The sequence below is a fragment of the Poecile atricapillus genome, chromosome 1, assembly GCF_030490865.1.
Source record: "Poecile atricapillus isolate bPoeAtr1 chromosome 1, bPoeAtr1.hap1, whole genome shotgun sequence".
Lineage (NCBI taxonomy): Eukaryota > Metazoa > Chordata > Aves > Passeriformes > Paridae > Poecile > Poecile atricapillus.
In genome coordinates this window covers 120,688,088-120,699,448 of record NC_081249.1, presented here as the reverse complement: position 1 = coordinate 120,699,448, position 11,361 = coordinate 120,688,088, and the positions used below count along the sequence as shown (strand labels likewise).

Here is an 11,361-nt window from a genome sequence, read left to right as displayed (position 1 = left end):
TGATTTTTGGTGGCTTTTATTTTATATTTTTATTTTATATTTTTACATGAAGGCAAAGAGGATGAAAACTCACTGAGAGGACTCTAAAATTGTGACGTAATCATTCAACAGAGCTTCTTTCTGAAATTTTAAATTTTATTAGCTTTCAAGGCTTGCTTCAGAGGGTCTTGACAAACCATCTTTGGTGCAGCCACACCTTGGAGGCTCTTTGTTCTGGATGTCCCACTTTTACAACCTTAGAGGAAGGTGATGTGGCCCAGATAGCAGCAAACACCTCGCTGCTGCTGCTGAGGTTGGTGCCAAGCCGGTGGCTCCTGCTGCCTGGCCAGCAGGAAGGTGCTCCTGCTGCCACAGATGGCCCCAGGTGGTCCATGGCTCCAGATGGCCACCTGGTAGGGACCAGACGTCCGTGGAAGTCGCATTTGGCGGGGCTGTTGTCAGCCAGACGTGCTCACTCTGCCGTGGGGTTGCGGTGCTTTGCTGAAACCTGCTGGTTGGGTGGTTTCTGTGCCTGCCTCTGCAATCAAGGGTCAGCCAGAAATGAAATGGAAAAGGCTCAAGTGTCAGTGCGGTACATTTTTTGATACCAAAATATTTCAGAGTTGACAGCAAGCTTTAATTTCTGAAATACCAGGCACTGCTGATGTGGATCTGTCCCAGCGCTCACTTTTCAGTGCAATTGGTCACAGGCTCTGCAAAGCTCTTCCTGCAGCTCCCTGCCTCAGGTGATGTGTGAACACCTCTGCCCAAATTCTGCAGACTCCTGTCACTTTGAAAGCTGCTTTCTTTCCTTTCTCTACAGCTAGCCTCGTGTGTTGATTTTTAAATGCGTGTTGGTATCTAGACCCTGCTTTTCCCAGATGGGGCCACTGGCTTGGTGCATTTCACACTCACACTTCTGGCAACACCTGGCAAGGAAAGGCAGCCAGAGCCTTTCAAAGCAAATACTGTGAAGTGCTTTCTGTTCTTGCTTTCTGTCAGCAAGGATGTCCAACTACCCTGCCATGTTCTTCCCCATCCTGTGGAAGGGATGAACCAGGACAGGCTGACATGTGTAAGTCATCTTCCTCTTTAACTGTCTTCAGGATGACAAACCCTGGTTTAAAATTCACTATTTTCCCTGCCACTAAATGCAAAGGACAGGTTTGTAGTTCAGAGTGGAAGTTCTGGGGGGGTTGTGAGTAGTGCTGCTCTGCACTAGAGAGCTGTAACTTCTCTCCAGGCCCAGAATGTTCAGCAGGGCAAGGCTGCAGCCCCTCCTGCCTCTCCCCACACTCTGCCCTGCTGTGCAGGAAGGCTTATTAATTCAATGGGTAAGGTTTGATGGTGATTAATGTTAATTATATCTTCCTGCCTTTCACCTGGAGGAAGGAAGTTGAATTTTCTCTCTCAGGAGGGGTGGCTTTGGGATCCAAGAGAGCTCAGATAATTCTACCTGCCCTTGTCCTGGGGAACAGCAATGAGTATCTTTGTTAGAACCATAAAGCTTTCTTCTGAGAGGCTGAAATACACATTTGAATGGATTCTTCTCCTTAGACCCTGAAATGGCAGGTTAGGAGCAGCTACACCCAGCTGGCAGAGATGCCTGGAGGCTGAACTCCACTCTGTGGTTGTATTTGGGGAGCGAGAAGTTCATGAAAAGGAAAAATGTTGCAAAGAGAGACCATGGCCTGCCACCAGCTTCACAGAGAAGTCACTGCCTGGCCACAGTCACTTCTCATCTGTGGATGAGATCCTTGTCTTATGGGTTCCCCCATAAAAAGAATCAAGACTTAATGTGTGCAGTAGCAAGCAAGGCAATTTTGGATTTGGAAAGGAAAAAAAAAAACCAAAACCAAACCACCAACCCAAACAGGATTAGAAAAATTAAGTTTAGGAAGTAGCTAACTACAGTTTCTTGGTAAAACCCCAGTGATTTTTTTTTTTTTCAGTAGCTGTAAAAGATCCATTCCTCATTCTGGAAAATACATATTTTTAAAATCCTTTGAAATACCAACTTAATCTTAAACCTGTATTTTATACATAATACATGTAATGTATTATGCATTATGTAATGTACACAACACACTGTAATAGAAAATTAAGAGAAAACCATAATGCTTAAGAGCTAGACTGAAAAAAGTGCTGTCAAAATCAGCTTATTGATGGCTCTATCACAAAGCCAAGTTAGGACAAAACCTAGAAAAACAGGAAAATGCTGAGAGGTTTGTGCAGGGCTCCCGGAAAGTGCCAGCAGAGGGCCCTGCACTAAACGTGCTGGCCCTGGATTAAGCAGAGTGATGAGCAAGCTCCATTTCACTATAATAATCATAAACTGCCATCTTTGCTCTGGATAATCGCTAGCAGTCATCAAGGGAAGGCTAATTTTGCACGGAATGAATTAATGATTTGAGGGAAAAGTAAAACGCCGGAAATGGGACAGCATAATTGTGTTGGTGACGCTGGGAGTGTGCTGAAGCAGTGAGATAAATCTGTAATTATGGGTTGTCAGGGCTTTGGATGCTGCCAGCGGCTGGGTACCAGGGTGTCAAGCTGTGGCTGGCCCATGCTGAGGTTTGCTCCACCTCAAACCTGACTGCTGAGAATTTCTCAGCACGGCAGCTTCCAGCAGAGCAGAATTGCTGGGAGGCTGGGTAAGCTATACTGCAGCCTTTGAGGGTCAGCTCTCGGGGTCCTGGAGCATGTGGTGCCCCAAAACCACCTTGGCACTCCTCCTCCTCTCACCATCACTGCGTGTTGCCCGCAGGCATGGTCTGGAACTAAAGAATTCGTGGATACAGCTCAGGAAAGAGACGATAGCAAAATAAAGAATTCACGCTGCCTCTGCTGCAAATAGGAGTTGCAGAAAACACTAAATGGGCTGCCCGGTGCTGGGTGTGACCGGAGCGAGGCAGGGGCTGGGGCTCACCCCTGGGCTGTCCGCAGCGCTTTTCGTGTGCTTCGTGCTGAGCTCCCGGTGTATCTTAAAACAAAACACAGAGGAACCTCTGCCTCGGAGCTTCCCTCTGGGTCTGGATGTCCGAGCCCCATGCCAGGCGGGGAGGGAGTGATGGAGCGAGCCCAGGAGAGGGGATCCCGGAGAAAACCTGTCCCGTGTGTGCGCAGCGGGTGCCGGAGGTAGCGGCCACTTCGGTCACCTCCTGCTCTACATTCGCGTTTCTTTATTCCCAGAAATGCTGCCAGTGCTGATCGGCCGGGCTTGGGCTGCTCTGCCAAGAGGCGGTGCTGGCCGGTGCCTGGCATAACGAGGGACATCTCTGGAGATGTCCCGGCCCGGCGACTCCCAGCTCGGGACATCAGCTGGCCAGGAACTCTTCCCCCAGTGCGCAGAGAGGGACTTTGAGCCTCGCCAGGTCGCGGCACGGCTGCAGCCAGAGGTAGCGCCGGGCACAAGCAAATTTCCTTGTTGGAAAGGAGAGGGAGGTGACAGCTCCCCCGAGAGCCGCTGTGGGCACGGCGGGGGGGGACCGAGCCCGCGGCCCCGGCGGAGCGCGGGGGGCGGCGGAGGGGTCCCCGCGGCCCCGGCAGCGCCGCCCCCGCTCCCGCCTCCCCGCGCTCGGAGGGCGGGGAGCGGGGCCGGCGCTGGCGGCGCCCAGAGCCCTTTGTGGCTGAAGCTCCGTTCCGCGGCGCTCCCCGCGCCGGAGCCCGAGGGGCCGCGCCGCCGCCGCCGCCGCCGAGCATCCCCGGCCCCGCGGCGAGCGGGCAGAGCCGCGGGCGGCATGCGGGGCCCCCGCTCCGCCCCCTCCGCCGCCGCCCGCCTGCCGAGCCGCCGCTCCAGAGCCCGGCCGGCGATGGGCAGCGCTGCCCGCTGAGCGCGGGGATGCGGCGGGCGGGCGGGCGGAGCGGGGCGAGCCCCGCGGGGCCCGAGGCGGTGCCCGGCCCGGCGCCCCCGCGCAGCGCCCGGCCCGCGGGCGGCGGAACGGGCCCGGCCGCCGCCGCCGCCGTCCTGCTGCTCGCCCTCATCGTGGCCGTCCTGCCGAGCGCCCGCGCCCAGCCGGGTAAGCAGCACAGCACAGCACAGCAGGAGCAGCAGCATCGCGGGTGCGGGAGGAGCGCGGGGCCGGGGCCGGAGCCGCCCGGGGCTCCCCGGGGCTGCCTCACCTGCTGCGGTGCCGCTCCCGCGGGGAGAGCGCGCCCGGTGCCCGGCACCGCCGGGAGCCGCGAACAGCCGGGCGCTTCTCTTTGTCTGCCGCATCCTTCCTTACTGCTGGCGGAACACAGGCTACTCTGTGCACCGGGGATGCTCGGGTTCTGTGCCATTCCCCGAGACAGCCACCCCCTGGCTGCCTGCCTGGCGCATTTCCTATGGGACGGGATAGTTGGGTTAGGTCTCGTTCCTTGCAGAGGCTTTTGTTAAACCGGAGGATCAATTCTAGTGATTCTGTGTGTGTGTGTGGTGGGGAGGAGGGGAAGATAAGGAGGGGTTAGGAGAGGGCAAGCTCTGATCTGAGATGTCAGCGCTTCATCTCAAATGCGGCTGAAAAGCTCCGACAATTTCTGGGTTATATTTTTCCTATTTCCCTGGACTTTTCGAGTCGGGCAGTGTCCTGTGCTCTCCAGACTTCTCCCAGCGGTGGATCTACTCGGTGACCTCAATGCAGAAATGGTTCCTGTTGCTGGCAGTTATTGTATGTGCCAGATAGAGATGCCAAATATAATTCTGAGGCTATGCTAAAAGAGGCTAAAATTGATATAGGGCTAGATTATTCCTGTGGATTTAAGAAAGGACTAGGGACGTGAGTCCACGTTTTGAAGCTGTTAACGTGTATGTTCAGTAATTGTGTCCGACTGATGTCAGTTTTGCAGCCATAACAGGTTTCTCATCTGCAGGTTGTAGGTTGGTGGAACAGTGCCTCTTACTGCATTTCTTGTGCTGGGCATGTAAATGCCACGGTCTGATTTACCTGTGTAAGACAAATGGACCCATGATCAGAGGAATGGCTCATTTTTTTTACCTTTGCTCCTCAAGTCATTCTGAATTTCACAGGAACTCGTGCACCACAGTTGGGTTATGTGTTCCTTCACTTGGAGGTAGCCAGGCTCTCAGAGCCCAGTTGCCAAAGCTGAGGTATTTCTGACAATGCAACAAGACACCTCTTGGCGCTCCAGGGTGAGATTCAAGAGCAGGATAAAAAGAGTTAATATTCTGTTTCTTGCTTTGTGGTCGGCACGGATTTATGGCACAGCCATGATCTCATTTGTAAGTGAGGAAATCCAATAGAGTTAAAAACCATATTTGTAGGTATCTCGTAGCCAACAGCTTGGAAAAGAGAAAAAGAGGTGAGAAGCAGCAACAGCACCAAGCCAAAGTACATAATCACAGTGTACACAGCCCACACAGTGGAAAATACTGTCACTGATAAGCTTTGCCTGGGAATTTTGGATTATTGGGCAGTTACAGGAAGATACTAAACATAATTTGTTGTACTTGATAGCTTTGAGCTTTACAGCTGAAATTGCAAATAAAACTTTACTACTCCTGTGCCGTGCTGATCACTGGGTATGATTGCTGAGGTGCATAAATTGGATGTCAATTAACCTTAAAAGCTCTGCCTCCCAGAGGCGTAGAGCACTTGCAATGCTGCCTCCCATTGAAACCAGGAGCAAAACGTGGCAGAGCCAAATTTTCAATCAAGAACGTAATTTGTGTCTAAGAATGTTTATAAAGAGCAGTCTAGGCCTGGATTTCTTTGAAGCAAATGTGCTTTTTCTCATTTTGGTGACTACTACAGCAATGTGTATGATTAAGAGAGCTGATCTGCTGCCATAGAGTCCAAGTGGGGATACAGGATGCAGTAAACAGCACTTGTCATGCACCATTTTTACTACAGCTTCCTCCACTGGGCAATATTTGCCTCTCTGGCTAAATTAGATCTGAACAGATGCACACACTCATGGATAAATGCTCCAGTCTTCTTTTGGGTTTGTGTGCAACACCTGGCATCGCAGTTTGTGAAGACAAAGCGGGGAACCAGGAGCGTGGAGGGAAAAACCTGTTTTACTCTGGTGCTGCTGCTTCAGAAGACAGCTCAAAATTTTCCTGATCCCTGAGGTCAACCATATTTCCTTAGATTTCAACAAAAATTCAACTCAAAGGGCAACAATCTCCTTGAAAAGAGATCCTGGCAGCAGGAGCATTGGGTTTCCAGCTGTTGGGAGCAGGGGGATTGATTATCTCTGTGTTAGGGGTTCAGAGCCAGAACTCAGTGCTGGTCAGTGCCCTGGGACAGTTTCACCATGGACTACAGAGTGATTTGGTTTCAAACATCAGATAAGAAGTTTTATTTGTCGTTTTACAAGTATTTTATGCTCCTTTAGCTGGCTATGTGCCATACTGCCCAGTGACGTGCAGAGCTAATAATTAAATTTCCACAGTGTGTCACCCCCGGGATCACTGCTTGAGTTCAGGTTGAAAACAAAGTTACATTGCCCACCATAATCAGGATTACAGGGAAAAAAAAAAAAAAGAAAAAATAAAGCAGCAGGAATCAAAGGTGGGAATGTGAGGATTTGGGTTGACTCCTACCTTGCTCCAACCAGGGAGAACTGGCTCAGAGGTGGGAATTGTGGGTGAAGAGGAGAGACACAGTTTTGGAAGGTGTTGGTGGGGCCAGTCAGTGCCTCTGCCACTATTGTTTGAGTAGAGCAGAGGGAAAGGCACATATTGCTCATGGTTATGTTGCTCATGAGATTAATCAGAGGGGCTGCAGTGGGGGACCTGCAGACATAAAGTTTTTGGAAACAATAAAATATCCCCTTTACATTTTGAATCATCCCTTCTGCTTGCTCGTGTAGCCAGTTTGAATGATCAACCTGTCAGGGAAAGGTCCATTTCTCCCTGTGTTGGCTGAACACCAGCACAGTGAGATCTCACCTTAATTAACAATGATTTCACAAACAATCAGGACACCTCCAGCGCCGTGGCTGCTTCTCGCAGCTGGAGCTTTGATTGAACAACTCGGAGAGCGCTCTGTGCCAGCTGCTGAATTTCCAGGTCCAGCTCCCACGGACTCCCTGAGCTGCCTGAGCCCTGTCTCGGTGCCTCCCAGCTCCTGAGACTCCCCAAAAAGCAGCGGATTTGGGGCGCCTGGAAGCGCAGGGGTCGGTGTTCTCACCACCACAGGAGCCGCTGCAGGGGCACGAGTCCTGCCCTACATCCAGCCCTGCCTTATGGAAAGGGATGAGGAGATGGGAAAAGGCACCCTCTGTCTCCTGTGGTTGCTCTCCACGGTTATCAGCCCAGCATTTTGGAAGATCAATAGTTTCAGATTGGTCCTGTTGCTCTTTCGATGTTCTGATCACCCCACCAGAGCAAAATGCGTGCAGACATCTCAGTCACCCTGGGAAGGAACAGTAAAAAGTCCCAGTTCTGCCTCATTTTAGTCAAATCAAATCAGGGATCCAAGGGCTGGAAGAATGGGCTACCAGGAGCAGGCAGAAGGTGCTTCTTTGACAGGATTTGAGGTTTTTGATGGATATGCTTGGCACAGATCCTCCAGCTGTGAGTTACCTTCTTCCACTGCATGCCTGGAACTGAGATGATAATAATTAATTAGCTGATATAGAATTATATATCAATAATTAGTAAATAACCTGGGGTTTAGTATCCACACAGGTAGAGAATGCTCTAAATTCATCTACACTGAAACCACTCCAATGAAGCTGTTCTTTGTTAAGACAAGCAAGTAGCTCAGAGGGGGTTGAAGGCTATCCATGTTTTTTCCTGTAGGGAATTTCTGACTGGCTGTTTAAGGCCTATGGTAAAAGAACTTTTAAATCTTATTTTCTGACATGTTCACCCACCCAGTAGTGTACTGCATCCTCCTAGTGTTCTGTTTTTTTCAGTCTTTCACACTTGCTCGAGGTCAGGCCGATGACCAAGAGGAAGGGGACTGTGAGTAATTTTCTGTTTATGGTATTTTCTTTGGCATGTGGGAAAGGTTGTTTCTGCTGCAGTAAATACTGATAATGTTTGCAGATGAATTTAGGCTTCAGTGTCCAAACATGTCACCATTTCATTAAAAAAGAAATGAGCATTTTGGTGGTTATTTACTGTTCTCACTCCCTTCTGCACTTCCTGAACTACAAAACCAGCAAGGTGGGATAGAACTGAGGGACCTAGGACAGGGCATTTCTCAGCTCAAACAGCACACAGACAATCTCCCAGTGAGGGTGTTTAATTAGAAATTAATAGATATTAATTAGATATTAATCTAGAATATATAATTAATTATAAACTATATATGATCATATATTATTATGTAATATTATATAATGTATAATTAATATTAATAATACCTTTAAATAATGATTACTTTTAAGAGGCACATACAGCACGTATAGGAAAATGTTACCATATTTCACATCTAGAAATATGTGAAATATAGAATCAGTCCCCATGTGAGTCTATTAAAACAAATAGAATATGCACATATTTCTACTCCATCTGGAGGTTAAATCACAAGAAATACCTTCCTGCATTCTGGGAGCAGGAGGAAAGAAGGAAGGAAATGAAAGAACATTCAAAGTTGAAATCAACAAAACCCCAGACTCATAAGACAGTGCCCATTTCTGTTTTCTCCACCATTCATTGCTGTAGAAGTGAAACTGTTGACAACACCTTGTCTGTCATTTTAACACCTGTTAGCAACCTTTTTAGGGAAGCACTCCAGCTGATTCCTACTGAGTTTGAGTGGGAAGAATATGTGGGAGAAATTAGAGCAGAATCTGTGTAAGAGTGTAAACACACAGCGTAAGTCTGGGCCTCCAATTTTCAGGTGTTGTCAGCAGGGGAGCAGCTGTAGCTCTTCTTTTGAAATTTCTCCTGAATCACACTCACATTTTCCTGAATTATTAGCTGATATATCTAAAATTATTCCTGAATTATTAGCTGATATATATAAAATTATTCCTGAATTATTAGCTGATATATATAAAATATATTTTATATTTTTCCTGAGTCGCCCTGCATTTTCCTGGCTGTGGCTGGAGAGCCTCTGTGTGGACTGCAGAGATTTTGGTTGCTCTCTAGGAAAGTCTTTGTGCCTGGGATGCCCACTGGGGTGTGCTTCCCTCAGTGCTCCTGCAGATGGGTGGTGATAAAACCTTCCTGGAAGGAGCTGATATATAAATTGCAACCCATCTGTATCCCAGGTAATAAAAAAAGCAGCAGAACTATCCTGCACCACTCTGCTGCCTAGTGATGATCTCACTGCAGTGTCTTCAGCTGAAAAGGTGTGAGAAGTCTTTAAACAAATTGGTGCCTTGCCTTTGAGAGGCGAGGATTTTGTAGATTAAACCTGGAATAATTCCTAAATTGATGTATATATATTGAATACAAGAATGATACATACATTCATGTCATTCACATGGCTAAGAGACAAGAAAAAGGCTAAGCATTGAAATGCATGGAAATTAAATTTAAAATTAAAATGTCAAAAAAATTAATTTTTGAAATTAAAATGTAAAAAAAAACTCCTCCAGATTCCAAAGGAATGGGAAACAAAGATGTACTAGTTTTCTGTGGTATTTCTAAAACAATGAAATAACTGACACCAGCAAAATATTTTGGCAACCAATGTAAAAATGGTAAGAAAAGAGTTGAAATATGGAAGTTTATCTGAGGAAGCAGTTTCTTACCAGATAGTTGTTCTTTGTTTTGAAAATAATGAAAATGATTTAGCTTATTTGATGTTCTTTGTCACTCAAGTTCTGAAAAACTGATTTAAAAGAAGCCATTACGGGCTTGATGAGTTCTTCCTTTGTGTAGTTTTCCTTTAATCTGACGAGCAGCTTTGGCAGATGAACGTGTCAGTAGTGAAAAATTGGATTTTTATAGGGGTCATGGCTAATCAGGACAGTTTTCTGTCATTCTCTTCGATGAGAGCTGTAATTTTTAGGGGTAGTTTTCAAAAATTCTTAAAACTGATGGTTTTGGTTTTATTTAACATGTTCTGGTCTGGCCTTCCATGGTACTGTAACTTTTAAAGTACTTCTGTGATCTGATTTGAATGTTTTTAAGACTGCTACAGGCTTGATTGTTGTAGCTTCCCAGTTTGTCTGAATTTCCTGGTGCTCACCAGATCTGAAAGTGTCAAACCCTGATGTGTGGTTTTGTTTGTTTATTCGGTTGGTTTTGTTGGGGGTTTTTAAATTTTTGTTTGTTTTTTTTTTTTCCACTGAGTGTATCTGCTGAATTAGATACACATAAAAGTAGAGCTGGAAAAAACCCAACCTGTCTGCTGTTGACTCTCAGTCCATAAACAGAAAAGAGCTCTCACAGTGGATACCACAGGGATGTTTTCAAAGCTGCAGCCTCCTGAATTTATCAGTACATTGCCCTATGCAAGGTTTGGTATCTAAAATGTGTTGCTGCATAAAAACAAATGTTTGAGTTTATTGGGCTATTAGAACTTGACCTCTAAATTGTCTACAGGCAGTGATCTCTTGATAAATAAATAAGTGGGAGTGTGGATTAGACATTTTATGAGGTGTTCTTTGTGGCTGTCCTGCTATTAAAAAAAAGCATCATTTTCTATGTGTAACTTTTTTAGGCTGCTGAAACACCTATTAAAGGATTATGAACTCCTACCCTATAATTAACATGAAGTTACTGAGTTATTTTCAAAAGGAGTTTCACCAGATTATCACCTCCCAAGAGCTCTTTGTGTTGAGTGAAGCAAAACCTTTATGTTTTACAGAGAATCCACGTACAAAATGTTGTTGACATGGGGTTACACCTGGAGCTTTTCCTCCAGTAATCCCATATCCAAAAATATAACTAAGTGCAAGCGGGAGAAAGGTACTGGTTGGCAATAAGGAGTACAGAACACGGGAAAACTTTTTTCTGGTAAAACATTTTCAGGCATTTAGGTCACAAAGGAGCCACCGGTGTGAAATTTGCCTTCTGAATAACTTGAGCCTTGAGTTTTCTCTTTGTTGCAGTGTCTGACGCGCACGTGGCACAGCAGCTTTTGCACTGTGGTCAAGTCATGCCTTTTGCTTTGGGTTCTCAGAGGTGAGAAGCCAACCAGAGGTGCATTTCCCACATCTTTCACCATTCCTGTGACTCCTCTTTGAGGTGTTTTCAGCCTGGTGTCCCTCTGAAGCTGCAGCCTCCGAGCTGGGCTGGTGTTCCCTGGTGTCAGCAATGGGCATCAGCAGCAGCGTCAGATCCAGGTTTTTGTTGTAGTGCTGATCTTCCCAAATGTCAAAGTTGAATTAAGGTTGCTTCTGTAGTGGTGTCCACTGATCTGATTATTCATCTCTGCTTCCAAGACTCTTTTTTTTTTTTTTTTTTTTTTAGAACAAGTCTACTCTGCAGACTTTGGTGGAATTGAGAGAACCAAGATTAATGACCCT

At 46.9% G+C, this 11,361-nt stretch overlaps 1 protein-coding gene across 1 annotated transcript in view; it reads left to right on the top strand.

Moving 5' to 3' along the window:
• The first annotated feature begins 3,820 nt into the window (after positions 1-3,820).
• KIAA1549L (KIAA1549 like) overlaps positions 3,821-11,361 on the top strand; it is a 125,341-nt gene continuing 117,800 nt past the window's right edge. Inside the window, exon 1 of the mRNA XM_058843621.1 lies at positions 3,821-3,998. Within this exon, the coding sequence (XP_058699604.1) occupies positions 3,821-3,998 (178 nt within the window). The remainder of the gene's footprint in view (positions 3,999-11,361) is intronic.